At 38.7% G+C, this 21553-nt stretch overlaps 1 protein-coding gene across 2 annotated transcripts in view; it reads left to right on the forward strand.

Annotated features, from left to right (window-relative positions):
* Window positions 1-21257, forward strand: part of LSAMP (limbic system associated membrane protein) — a 667551-nt gene extending 646294 nt beyond the window's left edge. The window contains exons 8-9 of one of the 2 annotated variants that reach the window (XM_077118264.1): window positions 8354-8386; window positions 13436-21257. In XM_077118264.1, coding sequence (XP_076974379.1) covers window positions 8354-8386; window positions 13436-13533 — 131 coding nt within the window. In that variant the 3' untranslated portion in view covers window positions 13534-21257. The remainder of the gene's footprint in view (window positions 1-8353; window positions 8387-13435) is intronic. The other variant, XM_077118266.1, reaches the window with a different exon arrangement.
* The last annotated feature ends 296 nt before the right edge of the window (window positions 21258-21553 follow it).

The raw sequence follows: 21553 nt of genomic DNA on the forward strand, positions 1-21553 counted from the left end.
CTACAGAAATTAGGCCTCACCTATCTTACCCTCTCTTATGTTTTGCCCATATGATACCAGTCAACTAAAAATTGGGGGGGGGGGGGGAGGGGAATTCAGTCTGCTTATAGTGTTGCAACCCAATGCCAAAAAAAATAAATACAGTATTTTTTTTCCCCCAGAATTAGCTTTTTGATCCATTGTTTTCTTGTTTGTTTGTTTTGTTTTGTTTTGTTTTACATGGGCAGGCACCGGGAATCGAACCCGGGTCTCCTGCATGGCAGGTGAGAACTCTGCCTGCTGAGCCACCATGGGCTCCCCCATTGATTTGTTTTTATAAATAATTTTCTACTCTGATGATAAATGCTATGTAATCCTTTTTTTTTTTTTTTTGGTGGGGGTGGGGGGTGTGTGTGCATGGTCCGGGAATTGAACCCAGGTCTCCTGCAGGGAAGGTAAGAGTTCTACCACTGAACCACCCAGGCACCCCTATGCATTCTTATTGTGGAAGAATTTGAAAATATATGAAGCTATAAAGAAGAAAATAAAGATCAAGCATAATCCCTCCACCTAGAGATAACACCATTAACATGATGTAAGTGGATGTTTTCTCTGAATGTTTGTGCTGTCAGGATACTATAGAGCATTCAAATTGAAAGGTCTAAAACATTTTCTATTTTCCACTCTCTCTGAGGCCGGGTGTATTTCTCAAAGTCACAGCACAAGCAGGCCCAAAAACTGCTCTCCCGACCTGAGCCAATGTTCTCTCCACAGTAATAAGCACCCCTGAGGCTCTTTTAAGTCCTAAGTCAAAGTTTAACTCATTTTACAAGAAGTTTCAGCATGGTATCTCCAGGATTACCAGTAGAAGTTCCCATTTCATACGTGGGAACCCCTATACGCTTTCTCCAAATTGATGTTTTAAAACTTTTCCTTTCTTAGATATGTCTTTTTTTCCCAATAAAATGACTTTTTATTTTAAAAATAATTTTCTGACTCTATTCAGTATAAACATTTGTAGAATAGAGGGTCAGTCCACCAATTGATGAAAATACTGAATGAGGCTCATATATTTCATTAATGTTTCATAAGGAGAAATTATGTCAGCCTCGTTTTTTATTTAGTTTATTCATTCATTCAACAATGAATCATTGATCACCATAGGTCCATGTCATGGAAAGCCATCTGTGTCTATGACTCGCTCCTAAATAGCATAAAAAATCTGAAATCCATTTCTGATCAGTGTCAACTACAAAAGAAGAAACCCCTTCTGAGGTATTTGAAAGTAAATACCTTTCGTAGTATTTCCTGATGACCCAAATCTGGTTTGAGTAGGCCAACTTCCCTTCTCAGACATCGATGACACACTATGATTTCTCCATTCTCTCAGCCCGTTAGATATGTTCTTTTGCTAATTAAGACAATAGCAATTTTTTTTAGTCAACTATGGACTAAAGAAAACAGGGATAACATTAAAGTTGGGGTTGAGAAGTTCAAGTCTTTCTCCAATTTTGGCTCATTTCCCCCGATCCAGGCCCAAAATGATTACTATGATTCTTAGAGAATGTTAGTCTGGAAATACAAGGCCTTAGGGCTTATGCCACATGAATACCATATACAGGAGAAAAGCAAAAGCTCTAACAATCCAAATAGGAACCACAAGGCATATCATTTTCTATAACAAAAGAAAAAATAATAAAACTTGTAAGTAGAAACTGCTAATCCCTAAAGCTTCTGAGTAGAGTGAGAAACCTGTGAGAAAGAAAGTAATAACTTAAAGAATGTGGTTTTGAAAATTGACTTAATAAATATGGCCTCTTTTTAAGCCACAATAATAAAGGTTTTATTTTTCAAAACCTTGGCAAAAATGTAAAACTCAAAGGATGAAAAACACATAAACTCCAGCAGAGGAAATGCTCCAGGTCCTAAGCATCAGGAAGGAGGAAGAGACAGCCCTTCAAATTTACTTCTTTGCTTCTTTTATTAACTTTCTTAATGGTGGTAACTCCTCCCCTCTTGTACTATTTTCAGACAACTGCAGGATAAAATTTCTATTGCATTTGGACCCTGCCCCTCAGGAAGACAAACTGGCTCAGCAGGAGAAAAGTGTCATTTATTATTCTCAGTCCTCTAACTAATATCTCATATTCAACATGTGCAGTGCCTCACAGCCTTCTAGGCAGAGCTGAACCACACACAAATGAAGAAAGTGTTTCCTTCTTAAATGGCTGTGGATGGACAAAAAGTGAAGCGTTTTATGTTCAAGTAAATATTCTAGAATTAGAACTGCTGTTCAAACAGGATAAGCCCCCAAACTCAACCTATGATGCATAGGACAGGAAGAGGCAAAGAATGAGAACCAAGGGGTTAAGCTCAAAAGTCAAAACTCTGAAAGTCAATTTTTCTCCTTATGAGTTTTTTTATACAGTCATCTCCTCTCCCAAACAGAATTTAAAGAAGGCAAAATGCCAGAATCTTCCATTACATGTAGATGTTTTAGTTTGCCCGCTGCTGGAATGCAATATACGAGAAACAGAATGGCTTTCAAAAAGGGGAATTTAGTAAGTTGCTAGTTTACAGTTCTAAGGCCGAGAAAATGTCCCAATTAAAAGTCTATAGAGGGCGGGCCACGGTGGCTCAGTGGCAGAGTTCTCACCTGCCATGCCACAGACCTAGGTTCGTTTCCCAATGCCTGCCCATGCAAAAAAAAAAAAAAAAAAGTCCATAGAAATGTCCAATCAAAGGCATCCAGGGAAAGATACCTTGGTTCAAGAAGGTCGATGAAGTTCAGGGTTTCTCTCTCAAGTGGAAGGGCACATGGCTAACACAGTCACAGTTTCTTTCTCATCTGGAAAGGCACATGGTGAACACAGAATCATCTGCTAGCTTCTTCTCCTGGCTTCCTGTTTCATGAAGCTCCCCGGGAGGCATTTTCCTTCTTCATCTCCAAAAGTTGCTGGCTGGTGGACTCTGCTTCTCATGGCTATGTCGTTCTGCTCTGCTCTCTCTGAATCTCTCATTCTCCAAAATGTTTCCTCTTTTACTGGACTCCAGAAACTAATCAAGACCCACTCAAATGGGTGGAGACATGTTGTCACCTAATCCGGTTTAACAACCACTCTTGATTAAGTCACATCTCCAGGGAGATGATCTGATTGCAGTTACAAACGTTCAGTATTGAATAGGGATTATTCTACCTTTACAAAATGGGATTTAGATTAAAACATGGCTCTTCTAGGAGACATACAGCCTTTCAAACCAGCACAGTAGATGTGAAAATTTCTTAAGGCAATAAGAGAGTTCCAAAATAAACCCTCTAGAATTGCCAATGAAGCATCTTGCAATCACAACATTCCCTTTAGTTTCTAGAGGAAAGGTGGCAGAGACAGAGACAAAATGACTCATACCACATAATAAGAAAGGAGACAAGTAAGAGGAAGACTAAATCTTCTGTTCTTAGAAAAAAAATGAAGCTTGAGTTTTTATTTTCTAAGGTTTAAATTTTGATGTCATCAAGAATATTTTTAAGTAAAGCTCAGCCCTCCAGAACATTTGCTACCTGTCAGGATTTGAGGACTGCTGAAAGAAATTCCTGGCCCCATATAGCTGTTCACACAACTGAATTCCCAACAATAATCTTGATTTTGGGTTAACACTGCGGGTCCAAAAAAGGAATAGAACCTTCCCCTACCGAGAATCAACTAGGGCGGCTCCTGAGGTATTAACTGATTCATTCGCTTTATTGGTCTTTATATACAATTTTCGGCAAATCTACTGGGCACTTATTCTGTGCCCATACTAAGCTGAAAGTACAATAGTGAACAAGGAAGACATATTGTCTACGCCAGTGAGAGAGGCTGAATGAGTTCTTTTTTGGGGGTCACGGGCAGGTTCTGGGAATCGAACCCAGGTCTTGGCATGGCAGACGAGAATTCTGCCACTGAGCCACCATTGCACCGCCCTGAATGAGTTCTTTTAAATGTCACGGGCTGGGGTCAAGAATCTGAAAGCTGAAGTCAAAGACAGATTAATGTAAATAACTTTGTCAAAACACTTGCCCTTTCAAGTGTTAAATTATTTCACCATTTCCTCTCTGGATCACCTCATCTGGAACTAAGATGTACACATATAATAAAAATGCTTTCAGAGAACGGCTGGAAACTTCTCCAAACTAGAACCTCTCAATGTTCTGTCTGAGATAAATGCAGTACATTTATCTTTTTATTCTATTTTGGGGGGCTTCACTGCCATGGCTTACTTTTTATGTATATTTGCTAAAGCAAGATCAATATGAGGGCGGCAGTTTTCCATGAAAGGCATAAAAATCATAGGTTCCAAGTAATTTCTAATGAACATGTCCAAGGAATTCCTACAGGGATAATATTCCTGGCAAGATATCAAAAAAAAAATTTTTTTTTGAATACTGGAAACGACCCCTCCTTAAAGAGTGGTATTTTCTTACTGCTCTGACACTTAAAAAGTTTTTTTAAAAAATGGGTGGTTCTGTTTTTCCCACTGTTGCCACCTGGTGGACAAAAGTGTCTCCTTTAGATAGGACATAGTACTGTGTTGTAGTATTACCACAAGATGGCAGCACATAACCAAATTTTAAAAGAGCTGGGCTATTTTGAAATAAACTCAACATTTCTTTTGCTCCTGCACAGATAATGTTCTATTCCAACAGAAGAGAGTGAGTAAGCAATAAAAATACAAAATAAGTGCTTCAGTCTATTGTTCTAAAGGCAAATGGAATCCTTAGTCTTCAAATCTTTCATAGTTCACAAATTGATTGATTATGTAATTCAAGAGCACTACCTAAAATTTAATCTGAAATTCTCTGATATCTTCTTCATGAAATATTCAGAGTGAAATATTCTTAATTGACTAGTCGGGGAGTTTCTTCCCAAATAGATCCAGTTATAACACACGGAGTCTTACTCAGGTCTCTGCCAGTGACTCAGTGCAGGCACATTGCTGCTTTTCTCCTGGCCAAAATGCTGCCTAATCGATCTGCTTTCCTACCACTTTATTACTAGGATCTCCCAGCGTTTTGTCCATAGTGTTGCTGCCTTCAATTTATCTTTTCATTTTGTTCTTTGGATCTGAAATACCATGGCTTACTTGTTAAGATACATTCTTTCACTCGCTCCACCAAAATTGCACCAGTAGTCCTCCCCAGAAGGAAATCTACCCAGAATTGACTGTAACAACCTGTATCGATTGAGCCCTTCCTGTGTATTTATTCCCATTCCAAGTTTCAAGTTAATTAACTTATATAATGCTTAGCACACCTGTATAATGGGCAGTTGATTATGTTCATGTTACAGATGATGAAACTGAGGCAGAGAGAGAAGGGAATTTTTCTACCCTGTCCCTTTCAAAGCAAAGTCTTTCTGCATTGACCTCTGGCAGTCAATGTGGTTGAGACTCAAAGGAAGTAGAAGTTGCCTAGAGCAGAACCCTTGGCTTATCCTGTCTGGTTTAGGTTTCTGAACAATTGCTCTTACAGTGAGTGTTTCTGTACAGTGTTCGGACCACAGGCAGAACAGGGCACAAGTGTTCTCTGTTTAAAGATGATCCCAGTGAATATCTAGGCCCCTTTGGGTGAAGAGCATCACTCTGGGGCCTTGAGGAGGCCTTACAAATTCTAAGGAGTAAGTCAAAAGCTTGACCCAAGGAAGAAGAAAAGCTGCACTTTGTACTAGAGCAGAACCAGATCCTTTCCAACATATATTGAATTGTTTAAATGTCCCTGTGATACCCTAGAACTAAAAGAAGCCTTGCCTTGATAAAAAGTACCTGCCAGAGAGGCATTGTGAAATCACGGAGAAGGTTCTGGTTGGGGAACTGGTTGCCCTGAATTTTAGTCCAAGCTCTGCTTTCAGCTTGGATAACTCATTAGTTTCCCTGGTCCTGAGGCTTCTCATACTGTTGGTCAACCCAGTTTAATTATTTTCAATAACTTCAAAGATAAGATGTTGATTTCAAATAAAAGATGTCAGAGCAGATATCATGAAAGCAAGTGGCAGTCTGTTTAATATACAATTGAAACATTGGTGATTAGATTATGAGACACAGAGGAAAGGTAGCCAACAGGTAGTAACCTGTGAGTCATATCCTGATAGAACCTGGCTTCGCTTTTGGGGTATGAGTAGCAGAGGTTGCTGGCTTCTGCTAGGCAAGGAGCAGAATCCTTTCTCTATCCTTCTGTATGGACTTCAAATGTGTTGCATTTGTTCCCTGGAAACATTTGCAAGTTGTATACAGGCTCATCCAGGTGCTGAGGTCCTTGGGCATCTTCAAAGTACATCCAAAGGTCCATCAGCAATCACAATACCAAAGAACATTCAGGCCATACTCCTTTCCCACATCTCACCGGTTTAGGGAAACTATCCTTCATGCAAGCTATCCTTCTTAGGAACAGCCTGTCTGGCACTAGTTTTGCTAAAGCTGACTTGTAGCCAAACATTATCAAGACATCAGATCCAAGGACAATGGCGCCTTTCTTATAGCCAGCATAAGAAAATGACATGCTGTTAATGACTCCTCCTTGTGACTGCTTTGGATGGGCAAATGGAAAAGCTGTGTTTGAGAAGGTTAATAATTGCCCTGATCCTCAGAAACTTTGCAGTCCTGATTTTGAAGCTCTGCTCTTTTTGTGCTAAATCAAAGAATAAAGAATTCAGCTACTCAAGTTCCTGTTGTTTTAGGTCAGGTGGATGCTTGGCATATATTTCCTTTTTTTTTTTTTTCATACTTCGGTGATTCTAGATCTTCTGTTTTGGCCCATTGTGCATTCAGAGTATCTGTCATGCACTAACTGGTCTCCAATAGTAAACCATGACAGATGCAGCCCCTGCCTCCATGGAACTCACAGTCCAGTGGGGAAGACGGCATTAATTTCAAAGTTAGACAAGTACAACTGAAGTTAAAATGGAGATGAATGTTATGAAGGATGGCAAAGCTTATTTTAAGTAAAAGGGATTTACTATTTTCAAGGAGACCAAGGAAGACTTCCCTGAAGAAGTGACAGCGGAATTTTGAAGGGCGAGTGGGATTGCAAATAGAGATGACATTGGCTGCTGTTACCCATGAGGTCGACAGAAAGGCTGGAGAGCTGGAAGGCAGAGGTGATAGATATCAATGAGGCTGGAGCGGGGGTGCAGGGAAGTTTATAGAGGACCATGAAAGTCATGCCAAGAATTCTGTTCTTGATCCTAGAAACCACAAGATAAAACAAGTCTCTAGCAGGAAAGTCAGGTGGCCAAATGTTCAATTCAAAAGGCTTTCTCTGGCTGAAAGGACTAGCCACTTTACTTCTCTAGTGAAACCAAGTTACAGAACACAAGGTTATACACTGCTCTTTGCAGAGAATATAGCCCGTATCTCACAGCTACAGTTTATGTTCCTACATCTGAACAAACATTTGCTTTGTCCTGAAATTCAAAATAAAAATCTGTATCTTGTGGGTATTTTATATATTTACTTCTAAAGATCTATGAGTGTTGTCATTTACTTGATAAGGATATTTAAAAGGAGATTTAAATATTGGACCTACATGTACTCTTCCAACTCTGAGATTTGTGTTCAACAAATACCGATTGAATACCTATTACATGCCATGATCTAACCTAGGCACCAAAGAAACAGGGGTAGGCAGGATTGTACACAATGTTGTTGCCTCTATATATGTCGGTGGGGGAGACAAACCATAAACAAACAAGAAATAAATAAGCACATAATATGCTACCAGGTAGTGATAGTGTTACTATGATTAGTAAAACAGGGTAAAGGAATAGAGACGGTAACATGGGGTAATTTTTTTGATAAGGTGATCAGGGAAGTTCTTCTTGAGTTGCTAACATTTTAGCAGAATCTGAGTGAGATGACGGGATGGACCATGAAACAATCTGATGGAAGGAAACAACAAGTGCAAAGGTTCTGACGTTGAGATGGACTTGGTTTGTTAGAAGAGTGAGAAAGTCCATTGGCTTGAGTAGAATGAACCAGGGGCAACACATTTGGATGGGGTTGGGTCCAGATCAGTCTATGGTCCATGAAACTGGGACCGAGAGTATTTTTAGATGCCTTCCTCAGAGTTTTTCCTCTTGTCTACACATGACATGTGACATCAACTCTACATAGTTGCAAATCATTTTTTGCCACCTCCAACTTTACGGCATTTGCTTCAACAATACTGTCTTTCTGTTTGCCTTCTTTCAATCATTATCAATATCTGTTCCCATTAGAATGTTCTTTCTGCCTTTTCTCTCCTCCTCCTTTCAGTGGAGAGTACCAAACTACCTTCATGTTTATTCTCAATTGATAAAGAATTTTTTATTTGTTTTTGTTTTGCTAAATTTTTCTTTTTTAGAAATTGGCACCACCGTGCACTTCAAGCAAAAAGGTATGGTTCTTATTTCTGATTATCTTCTATACATTAAAGTTAAGATTTCACAGCAATATATTGTGTTCTTATATATTTTATTTCAATAAATTGCAATAGTAGTTTCCACTATGTTTCCCAAATTGTGGACAAAAAGTTCCTTATCCAATCTATGATCCCTATATTGCTTTTGACAGGTTATTCATTTTTAAATCTCTGAGACAGAGAAAGTTGCCCTCATCCCCGCCTCCCAGTTTCCTTATCTTAGATATCTGTGATTAACTCTAGCTGAGCTTCACTTTTGGAAATGCACACTGCCAAATGACAGGGCTTTCTCAGAAAAGACACTGGGTCTACTTTACATCCCTTGTTGGCTATTCAAATAGATATACTGCTAAGAAAATAGAATGGGATCTCTTAAAAAGAAGCACTTGAGCAGTTGCTATTTCCTCTTGCCTCATCCTTCTCCCAGGCCACCACATGCCCTCACTCTAAGTACTGGCCTAAAATTTTAAATTTTTGCATACCAAAATATGTGATGCTGATGTACTGAGAATGTTGTGATAATTTCAACAGTGTTTCTGTGAGAATACCTCAGTCAGCCTTACCAAAATCTCAAATTATAAAAGATGGATGTAATGCATAAAGAAGAAGAGCCCAGATTTCATTTTAAGACCCACTACTCAAACAAAATATATTCCCCCTCTTCTAATCTGCTCCAGTTTGGAAATGGCAGACTTTAATCTCCAATTCGTTCACCCAGCGGAAGCTGTATTGGCTGAAAAGAGTCAGCAGGTGGCGCCAAAGTCAGTCGCGTCAGGCTTCCCTTGAACTATGGTTCCTTAGAACGTTAAGGCACCTTAGTCTGCTCCTTTAGGTAGTATTTGAAGAGAGATATTTACAAGATTCTGAAGAATACTTTTCTCCCCTTGATTCACAATTTTTCAATTTATTGTTTAGGTCTTTGTTTTATTTTTGGTCACTTGGCCAGCCCTTTCATAATTCTAAAAAGAATAAAAACATAAATTCTTCTGGTCTTTCTTCTCTTCTTGTACGGCTGAGTACAGGAAAAACATGAGTGTCCCTGATTCCTTAGTGGCTGAAAGATGTGTCCAAGGATCAAGGAAGACTGACGGCATGATTAATGAGCACTTTGAATAATTCTAGTTCCGAATTCAGGGAATTGAGCCCTAAGTCCTCAAGAGAAGCGACAGGAAAGTATTAGCTAGAGTTTAAAGTATTGAGTGTCTCCAAGTACCATACTTTTCTAAACCAGGTATTGAAAAAATCACCTTGTCCTTCGAGTCTTTACCGAGACAAATCAATTGGTTCAGGATCCTGCATCAGATCCGTAATATAGATTCACGCTGCAAATTCTCATCTCCCTTAACTTCAGGATCTTTCCACCAATCTCGCCCCTAATCACAAATTCCCTTCTTTAAGAAGTGTTATGGCAAAATGCAGTTCGGTGTTCACCTTGATGCCGAGCTTCCTATCTTCTGCCTGGGATGAGAACCTTGTCCTGGCGAACCGACTCAGGCTGGCAGTCTTGCTGCAGCTGGATGGTGCCCCTTCAAATCAAGCATTAAAAGCCTTGACCCACGTTACGAAGCGTGCCCATGATTTACGTTGCTATTGCATGTGTTTCTGTAATCAAACTTATATGGTTATTCAATAAGGTATTTACTAAATGCCACCCGTACATAGGTACCTCATAGACATATACAGACATACAGAATGTGGCTGCAAACCAAGATCCCATTCATGTCTGTTACATGAAAAACATGTAGCAAATTCTTGAATTGTGGTGCTATTTGCCCATCTATTCTTAAGGCTAATTTATGTTTGCAGACTCGTGCTTTCATCATATCTGTCAGTATCTGAAAGCACTTGCTGAGCCTGGCCATCTGGTGTGGGAAATGAGATTTATCATTTGCATTTCTACAAATAAGCAAAAATTTCATAACTACGAACTAAAACATAATTAATGATTTTGCTGATTATTCTTCCCTGAAATAGCCATTAACTGAAGTAGTCTCCTATGCAGTCATATATATCTATAATTGCATACACACTTGTGATGATTCCCCGACTATCACCCATTTACTCTTGCATTTTTTTCAAGTCTATTTATTTACTCTCAAAACCAATTATGAAAAGAGCAAGTCATATAAGCACATTAATAGCTATATGAGAGCACTTTATAAATGATAATTGATAGATATGAAGATATCTTTAACAGACGCACAAAATAAATTTCAATTATATAAAATAGTTTTGTCCAGGGTAAAATTAAAGATTATTAATATAGGCATACTGGAATTTTCCAAATATGATGTAGAATGTCATGCAAAAGTAACAGTTAATGATCAGTTGTGTGTATTAAAAGCCTATAATATGTATGTTAGATGTATATATCTATGAGTATGAAGGTAACATTGTACTTCAATGTGTGTTCATATATTCTTAGTAAGAATATTCTATGTTAGGATGTGTATCTAGACTTAAATATGTATACATTGTATTTTTCAATGAAGGAATTTTGGCACTTTCAAATATTCATTACACTTCAATTAAAATGGTAAAACTAGGCTCCTGGGGCGGTATGTCGGTGACTCAGCAGGCAGAGCTCTTGTCTGCCATGCTGGAGACCAGGGTTCGATTCCTGATACCTTCCCATGAAAAAAAAAAAAAAAAAAAAAAAAAGCTAGGCTCCTTAGACTTTCCCAGGTACGTCTCAGATCCAAATGCCTGAAAATAATCTAGCCTCCTCCTTGAATTAAAAGCAAGATTAAGGAAATAATTAAGTAAAAGTAGACTCTTTGAAAACCTTTTATTTCCCACTATCCCTTGGGCAAGCAGACATTGTTTTTGTTTAACCCCGCATGGCCTCAATTTTTGTGTAGTCTTTTTCCTCTGTTTTGGAAGCCTTACTGATACACAAACCCAAACATATTTTTGTAACTCCTTAACATATGTGCCAAGTAGCTCATGCTGTCTAATGTATATAGAAGAACTAAAGTGATAGAAAAATAACATTGCCCTCAGGCCAGAAGTCTGGAGAGGTTTTGAGCTAATACTCAGGACCCCTAATGCTTTAGGCAGGCTCCCTAAAGGTAGGTACCTCACTGCAACTTTAATTCCTCAAGAAAGGCATGGACCTGAAGGAAACTAAAGAACCTTTTGTTAATATGATCCTGTAGCCATTCAAGAAATTAAATTGATTAATTGAATATTAATATGGTTTATCCTGTGTTTCCACTTCTTTACGCATGGGAAAGCTCACTTAATGTGATAATGATGCTTCTTGAAGTTTGTATGTATTTGTATTTTCTATTAATTAACGTTTTTCATATTCTCCGAAGACATTCTAGTCTAAAGTATTCTACTGAAACTAATTTTTGCCAAGACAATGGATGGCCCTTTGTTGTGTTTGTCTGTTCTGGCTATTGTTTTAAACAAATCCAAATTTCTGTGCCAAATATTTGACCAGAGACTCACCCACATGCTTTATTTTATAACTCAATCTGCAGTAGTGACAAACACAGACTTTGAAGTCAGACTCCTAGGTCAAAATACCAGCTTCTCTATTTGCTATTTGTATAAGCTTGTGCAATGTATTTAACCTCTGTGCCTCACATATCTCACCATAAAACAGGTTAATTATAGTACCTGCCTCACCTGCCCGTTGGGTGCTTTTATTTCTGAAGCATTTATAACAGTACCTTGTAGAAAGTTCTATGTAATTGCTGGTTTTGTTTTGCTGTTACTGTTGCCATTACTTGCCTTGAATGTAGATTAGGAAACGATTCTCCAATATGGCACTTTTCCCATATTATTTTACCTACAAATGTGTCATGTTTGTAGACATTTTTGGAAACATTCACATACAGAGGATACCTCCTTGCACTTGCAAAGCATCCGATTTTCAACAGACACAGGCACACACACATCTTCCTACTCACGCACATTGATCTACATACCAGGCCATGCAACTTTAACATGACCCACAATTGCAGTCACACCAGTTTCTCTTTTGGACATCATTGTTTAAGTGTACCAAAAGTTTCTTCAGTGAAAAATACTAATATGATCTTCCTTGAATGGATCTGTATAACATCTATACAAAAGGAGAAAACGAAAACAAACAAAGCATAGGAGACAAACTCTTCAATTGGACCCACAATTTCTCCCCTAGTCCTCCCCTTTCTATCAACTCACAACCTCTTCATCACCTTCTTTCCATCCCACTCTTCCTTGCCGGCACACACCCACATCCCCAATTCAGGTCCACATTGGAGAAACTAGGGGGCCAGCAAGAAGCACAGGCTGCCCTTCTGGGTTGAACTCTCAGTTCTGGGCTCAAGTCTCAGTTCTGTTCCCAGTTCCAACCTGCATCTCAACCTCTCTAGGCCCTAGTGTTTTCTGTTTGTTTGTGGATTTTGATTTTGGTTTTTTTTTTTTTAATGTCAAATGAAGACTTTAAACCAGACGATCCCTGCTGCCTCTTAAGACTATAACGTGTTGGCTAATTTTCTACCTTGCTGCTAAAATGCCACCCACCTGTAAATGTTACTTTGAGGCAAGTCCACTTCCCATTAACACATGAACAATGACAGCTTCCTTGGGAGGTGAAGAAGACACTCATTGGTTTCCTGTTTTAGTGATGGAGGTGCTGTGATGAATCAACCCAAGGAGTCGGTGAGTGGCTGCTGAAGGTCCCTCATCACTGCTTGGAGAGCTGAGCCTGCAGGAGGAGGTTGGGTGAACAGGAGCCCACCACACCGCCAGTGGCATCATTGACAGCCAGTTTAGGATCTTCTCCAATGAGAGCATTGTGGATTGAGAAGTGTCTCAGCCAATGATACATCATCGAACACTTATAGCTCAGGGAAGAGATGGAATGAGGAAAGATTTTCAGTTTTCTTGGGCTGCACATTAGCACACTCACTATGAGACATTGCTTTCTGACCAGAACTGCCTTCTGATAGGGTCAGAAGTTAACTGTGATGTAGAGCATGTCCAATGTAACTGTTGTCTTTTCTTTCTCTCTCCTCTTCTGCTCTGCAGGACCTGGGTCAGTGAGAGGAATAAACGGATCCATCAGTCTTGCCGTACCACTGTGGCTGCTGGCAGCATCTCTGCTCTGCCTTCTCAGCAAATGTTAATAGGATAATATTTTAAAATAATTTAAAAAAACACACAAAAATGCGTCACACAGGAATCAGAGAGAGAATGCAAGATGGGGGAAGACTGTTTATTTCACAAATTTGTGTGTTTCTAAATGAAGGGGGAAATAAAAGAATGAAGAAGAAAATACATTCAAAAACGCTAAGTCCATCAATAAAATTTGAGTATAATTCAGGGTGGGAAAAGTTCTACCAGGGTATGAGTATATCTAAGCAAATGTATGCTGTGTAGAGACTTCATCACGCTAAGGATGTCCGGATGTTGTAAAAAATAACGAAGTAAAAAAGTACAAGATGAATATTAACAACCCTCCATCCCCTCCATCCTTCCTTCTTTCATCCTTTTTCATCTGTGGGGGAAAAAAAACAAGGTATTGCTTTGGGGGTTATATTTCCATGATATATATATTTTTTTCCCGTATTTCTTTTGAGTTGACTCATAGCCATTTCAGACTATCAGTGGAATCCAATCTGGAGTCCTATGTTGAGCCTTTATCTGACTTTCTTGCCTCCACTCTTTCTCCAACTTTCAAGAGCACCCCTCTCCCTCCAGTGCGTTCTAACTCCCCCATGCCCATTTCAGATACTTCCTTTTTATCCCCGCCCCCTGCTTCTCTTCACCCCCACCATCCCCCTGAGCACTGGTCATGCCGCAAATGCTAGGAAGTGCCATTTTAATTTTCTCCACTGTGCGCGCGCGTGCTCAAGTCTCTCTCTCACGTAGGGTGTACATGTGCGTGAGCGTGTGTGTGTCTCTCTCTAAAGCATGCCAAGGGAATGGTCCATGTGTACATAGACTCATTGTGCTATAGATACTGTCCTGCATTGTAATTGTGAGATGCGGCTGTGACAAGTTGCTAGAGGGATGGCGGGGAAGGAAGCGAGGAGCCGAATCACTCCCCCATCCTGGCTGTCACATGACATTGATGTATATTCAAACCAAGCTATACCCTTTCAAGGGCAGGATCCCATATTTCTCCTAGCCCAATCGACAGAGCCCACTGGGGAGTCACTCAGAATATCACTGTAAATGAAAGTGCCTACTATTGATGGAGTAAGCAAGCAGTATGAAGGCTCAGTGATGTGGATGGGGTGACCCAGGAGAGAAGGTGTCTGATTATACGCTTGTTTTGTGCGTCTGAGGGAATCATATCTTTCCTGGCTTTTTGACAGGCTGGATCCTGCTCTGCTGAGGGAGTGAGCAGCATGGGTTGAGTAAATCTGAGAAGCAGGAAGGTCTCCAAGTATTAATTCTCAATGGCTGAACGATGAACCACGTGGGGATCCTAAGCACCCCTGCTTTGCTCCTTCCTTAATCTACAAATAAAATATTTGCCCCATGGATTCCTCTGAGCAGAGATTGTTTCATATTTCAGATAAATATAGTAAGAATAAGCAAAGCAGGAAAAGGTGACAGATACCTAGTTTTCTGACCCATATTCTAGAGATACGGTCAGAGATCTAATACAAAGCAAAGGTCATAGCAAAAAAAAAGAATTCACTTCTTGTGCTCATTTACAGATTTCTGGCCTGGTATTCTAGATTAATACTTTATTTTGTGGTCCACATCATCTCCTCGTTGTCCCACTGATGGTGTATACAAGACCATTGGCCACTGGGTTCCGTCATTATCTTGTGATAGGACACTAGGAATTGCATTATAATCACCTTCTCTGTTCACTGTTAGCTTCTGGTCTCCTGAAATAGATTCAGTGGGCGTATGGCATTTGAATTAACATCTTGCCATTAACAATGAAATGTGAGTTAGTTCCTTAATCAAAAGAGCTGAGTAACTTGGAGTAAATTTAAGTGGTTGTTGAATGAGTATCACAAAATTTGACATCCCCAGAAGGATTTTACTAGAAAAGGTCAGGCAGAAAAAGCTGGGCCTTTGCGTATAGATATATAGATATCTTTGTTAAGAAACCAGACATTGCTCTCACTTAGACTATAGGAAGAACTAGAAATGGCTCAGTTTATGAAAGGACAGAGGATTATTTATGAGGTCATCGTTGCCTAGTATTGCAGCAGAGCAAAATGTGATACTTTACCAAATTGTGGAACCTTGAAATTAACTCTTACATGATACAAAATGAGAAACTACTATTGTAAATAAGAAGACTGAAGAAAAAACCTGAAATTTTTCTTAATAGATTTATTGACTGAAGGCTCTTTGTAATGAGTCTTTTCTTTGCATCTTCTTGACGAGCAGCATTTTAATTTTTTTCTAGGGAGATTTACTGCAAGATTGTATTTTTTTTCCCAAGAAGTTTATTGCCAGCCTTCCTTTATTATTCTGCAGCTCAGATATGAAACAAATGGACAAACTGGGGTTGGAGATGGAAAGAGTTTTTATGGCAGATCCTGGCATAGGACAGAAATTCAGATCCGAGAAGGTAGCTACTAAAATAAAGAGAAGGTGAGCCATATTCCTATGAATCACCAATTTATTGACAATCAAGATTTTAACAGTTTTGGTCTTCTTTGCATAAGGAATGAAAGCTTATCATGTTTGATGATAAATGGTCCCCATATATTGAACAGGCAGCCCCACCTTTAAGTGGAAGCTTTAAAAGGGAGCATACTACTTGAAGATAAATAAATCATGAAGCCAAAGTACAGAGGTTAATTCAGATGTCATTTAATATCAGCACCAGAAACAGATCCCTACACCATATCACAGGCTTTAATCCACATGCCTGACCTTCCTATTGTATCCATTTTATCAAAAGAACAATGTCTTGGTTTATTGAAGAATCTTCTCCATTAAAAGGACTGTCTTTGCCATATCAGCATTATTTGTTCCATCCATTTTAATATAATGGGCCCTATATTAAACATAATTAGCCATATGTTAAATATTGTGTTGGCTTTGCATATATCTGACAAGGTCTGTGTTTTTTATTATTATTATTATTATTTGCTCCTGGCTCACGCTTCCAAGAAAACATTGGTACCAGAAATCTCATAGGTTTGAGAATCTATATAATCAACGTGAAGAATGGAGTTTTGAGAAAGGTCAGGGAAAAGGAAGGGGCTAGAGGATTGACGTTGAGTTTTAACGTGAGGTTTCTTGGACCTTAGCTCATCATATTGCTATAAATAAATTCAAGAATCTTGTCCATCCATCGAAACAGGTTTCAAGCTTGTTCAAGCAAAGCTTGAAAACTTGCCCTGAAAAAGCGCTACCTGGTTGAAAATGATATACTGAGGGGAGTGAAATGTATCAATTAATTTGAATGATTAATGTCATTCTTAATATTAATAAAAAATGTATACAAAATGAAAACCACTATTCATGAAACAAAACTTTAGGCCCAACTCTCAGCTGACAAAGGCAGCAATGGCCTTGCCCAGGGTCCTTCCTGATAAGTAAAAGTTATCCTAGATTTTGTAACTGCAGGAAGTGTAATTACATCCTTGACACAATTATTCATTAAAAGGTTTTGCTTTGTTGGAGGAACAGTTTTGCTTGTTTTGAGACAAACTCCTTCTGTCCTAAAAGAACTAAGGCCTAGGGAAACGTAAATGAGTTTCCTTTTAGGAAGGATTGTTTGATCGACTGTTGACTTCTCTTCCAAGTCAGATTTCTCCCTTGCCATGGGTTTTTTAAAACTTTTCAATTTTTTTTTTTCACTACATGTTCAACAACTGGGGCTATTCATAGAGACCTTGTAAAAGTACTCGTGATTTTCGTGTTCTTGGAGCACTGAAACAAAAATCTGTTTCTCCTCCAAAAATGGACTTACCTCCTTTGCACACAAAAACTAAACTCCTCGGCATGAAATTGTTTTTGAGTTATTACCTACCAAGTGTTTAGTTTCTTAACTCTTCTAGAGTCACAGTTTCCATCCCCAGGTTGGTTGTGGTCTGTTTTTATTAGCTAGTTTCTCTGCATTTTGTTCTTTGCTGACCTTGAATTATTTGTGAAAATATATATATGTATATGTATTTTTTAAAATCTTACCTTTACAAATGCTATATTTACAATATTGTATGTATTATAAGACAAATCTAGAATAATAATTTAAATTTAAAAGAAAAGTGCTGAATTTGGTTTAAAAAAAGAGCTATGCTTCGTTCAGAAAGACATGGAGCCCCATTTTTTCTACTTTGTAATTATTTGCTTCAAAGGAATTTGCTACGAACCATGTTCCATGGGATTAACATGTACTGATTTTTTCTTCATCCTCATAACCTTTTAGCCTTGACTTAGTTTTGGTTCCCAGTAACTATCATTTGTAGAAATGTAAGTGCAATGCTCTATCTGACCTACAGAAACTATAATATTTTGCAGACAAATGTTAACATACCACAAAAATGATGAGATAAGACCCTGAGTTGAGGAATACTAATCTAGTTTATGAAGACTCTTTCTTTTTAAAAAATATTTAATACATTACTCCTCCAAAGACTGCATTTGCCCCAGTAATGTAAATGTTCCATCGTGGTTGGCATAATATCTGTAAACATCCCACTAAATGTAAAATGGAGTTTACATTGATGTACATACTAGCGGAAGAGAAGTAAACTATTCTCATTTGCATGTAGCTATGCTGTTCAAATGTCGCCAACTGAAATTGAAGAGTTTGTTTTCATCCAACTACATACATCACTCCTGGCAAGGAAGCTGGTGCTAACATTGGGTTTAAGTTTCACATTTGCACCACCGAAAATGTTTATGGATATTATGGAAAACTTATTTTTAAATCTTGATTTCCTTTCAGCACATTAACATACTGTGTGCTGATTAATAAATTAGGCACCAATCATGTGTAAATCAATGTAAATCACTGGTTTATATACATAATATAAACTATGTAAACTACATTTTTCATGAAAGGCCCAAGTTCAGCTATACTGTGAATCTTAAAGAGAAAGTCATCGTGAAATAAAGACTAAAACATTTCAGAAGTTCAGACCGGGAAGAAGTGTGAACTGAACACAAGGTTGCGTCAGCAAAAGGAAGCTGACGCACAGGAACTGTAGAAGGTTTGTCCCCTGCTCAAGTCACAAGAGTAAATAGGCATCTCTGCTCCTTCAGGACGTAGGGGAGACAACTCCCACTGCGGCCGCAGCGGGCTCACCTGGCACCAAAACTAGTCAGGCTTTTCCTGAACGGAAGGGAAGGGAAAGGAGGAGTTTTAAGATCTTGTGTGCCTGTTTCATTAACTCTAAGTCTCTTCTGGTTATTTCTTTGTCATCATCTAAGGCGTATTCTTTAGCTCCAAGGAAATCACCAGCACCTTGATGACCAAAGTAGTACTCAGTTTTCATTTTTCCGTTCACAGACACTTTGGAAGATTATCTGTCAGCTTGATCTTAAAAAACTGAGGGATTTTACTTACCTGGAAGACCTGCGTGTCTACCTATTTTGAATATGATAAATGAAGGTCAGAGTAATTTCAATTGCAACTCTCTCTCTCGGGCATATTCTCTGCATTCTTTTTGAAGTGTCTGATGTGTTCAACTGAATGGCATATGCACCTTTTCCACAATCACAACAACTTATACATAAAGAAGCATCAAAGAGTTGGCTTCAAGGGCCACACAAGCCTCCTATCGGCTGTAGAAAGACATTTAGGCTTCATTAATATTAGGCTCCAAGAACACTTCCCTACCTAAGATAAATGAAAAATGGAAAGTGAGGTTGGCAGCATAGTGAATTGGAAATCAAGAGAATTGGATTCCAGCCCTGGGTCTGGCCACAGAAAAGCTGTGCAAGCTTAGGCAAGTCATTTATTTTCCCTGAGTCCTGGTTTTCTCATCCTCCAAATTTCAATGACATCTCTAAAGTCTCTTTCAATTCTCAATTCTTCTATTCTGAGTGAGAATGGAATACTTACTAGGTTCTGTGCCCAGCTAATTATTCCAAGCAGTCACTTCTCTTTTTCAATTTGTGCTCTATATTATCCTCACCTCTCAGAAACATCACTTTGCTGTCTTGTTTCAGAAACAGGCTGTCTGGACTGTTCTATAATTCTGTTCTGATCAAGACTTCTTAGAAATATAGAGAGGGGACACATCCAGATTGACTGAGGGCATTGTTTATAATATGAAAAAAAATTAGCTATTGAACTATACTCTAATAACCTTTCACAGGAAGGCACAAAGCCAGATTGGGTATTATGCATATAACAAGGAGGAAGTTGTGAAAATGAAGGAAATGCACCATTTTTCTCTCATCCTGGGCCAAGTGCCTCATTATACTAGATGGGTATCCTTGGAAATGCTTGCGCTGATGGCAGTAACCATGTGGTCCCCGCAGGTTCAAAAGGCAGATCTGTGAGAAACAAGCAAGATAATACATTTTGTTTTGGAAGGAAATCCTCATGGTACCAGTTTCCCCTAAACGTAACTTAATAGGCTATAAACCCAAGCAAGGAGATGGAGTGAAAACAGTCCGCGATTTCAAATAAGTACAAATCAATACTGTCTACAATTGAAAATAAATCAAAAATGAATTCATTTTTAGGAGGCTGTAGAGTTGAAGACAGTAAGAGTTGTGAAGGCCAAAATCAAATGTGAAAGCTAGTTCGCCACAAAGAGGGTAAGCAGAAAAGACGGCTGCGCAATCAGTTAGTGAGGAAATACTTTCTTGTGCCGTGTCCTTGATGGATTGAACACAAGCCCACTTGTCGTGACCCTTTGAAGCACAGCCCCACGCTATCCTAGAGCCTAGCTTATCAACTATCCAAAAGTGTCTTTTTCATGAATTGCCTGAAAAAGCAGAAGAAATCTAAGCTTCCTGTATATTGAAGAGCAGGGTTTATTCTTAACTTTCCAAAACTTATATAGCTTTGTATAGATTAAGATATCAATGTACTTAGAGTATTTAATGAAGCTCTGTTTAAGTGGGAGAATGACCCTGCCCGTGGGGTAGTTCCCCATTTTCATGATTATTTCAGAGGTGCCTCTCTTTGGGTGGTGCTCCTGAATCTACTCTTAATAGCTGTGTTCTTCTCTCGCCAAACCTTCTATATGTAAAGACAGGCACAGACTAAAAATCTGCTTCTTGCAAATGAAGAAAATGCATCAAATCACTAGCTTCCTGGCACTCAGCACCAACTTGAGGCTATCTGGAGCCTTTTATGACCCCACTTCCCTATATCTTTACTCTTCCCCAGAGAATGTAAATGGCTCATCCTGGTGAATTGTGGCCAAGTTCTGCTCCCTGAAGTATTTACTGGGAGGGAAAAGGAGGTTAAAGGGAGGAGACTAGAGGGGGAGAGAAGCATGGAGAAAAACCTTCAACTTCTCCCCACCAGCCCCCTCCCCACCAGCTTCACTCCTTCCTTCTCGCCGCTTTACTGAAAAGTGTATAAATCCTGCTCTTGGTTAGAATTCTTCTTATTTACAGTGTTATATACATATAAATATATATATAAATATATTCCTTTTTTCAGCCCTGTAGACATGAACGATCCCTTGACAATACAAACACATGGCCATTTTTTGGTTTGGGTTTTTTGTTGCTCAAGGATTTTTATTTTTGTTTCTTGGATTTTTTTCCCCTGGATACTAGCTCTGTGGAGGAAAATAAAAAGCGCAGTGTGTGTAAAAAAAAAATTAAATTAAAAAAAGCTTTTTTCTTTTTCTTTTTAAATGTATTTAAATTCCGTTTCTCTCTTCTGTTACTTTACACGTATGAATGCTCTGCTCTTCTGTGATCTTAAAACAAAATGAAATAAACGTGAAAAGGAGATGTGTCTTCATTGATCTGTGTCATTAATCTTGTGGTTGACTTTGCTTCTTCTTGGAGAATTTCTTCTTGGAAAAAGACAGAAAATGATATCAATGATAACAAAAATCATGTGAGAAAGAGGAGACAGCATGAAAAATCACTTGAAGGATTTCTAGCAATACCACAGAGGGAAATGTACTATTTACAATAATGGTCTTCACCTAAGCAGAGACATTTTCTGAAAATGATTTTCTTTTCCTCACTGGGGTTCATTAAAAACGAGCACAAATTACCACTGGGAGGCTACAGATAAAG

The sequence above is a fragment of the Tamandua tetradactyla genome, chromosome 10 (genome assembly GCF_023851605.1).
Source record: "Tamandua tetradactyla isolate mTamTet1 chromosome 10, mTamTet1.pri, whole genome shotgun sequence".
Taxonomy (NCBI): domain Eukaryota; kingdom Metazoa; phylum Chordata; class Mammalia; order Pilosa; family Myrmecophagidae; genus Tamandua; species Tamandua tetradactyla.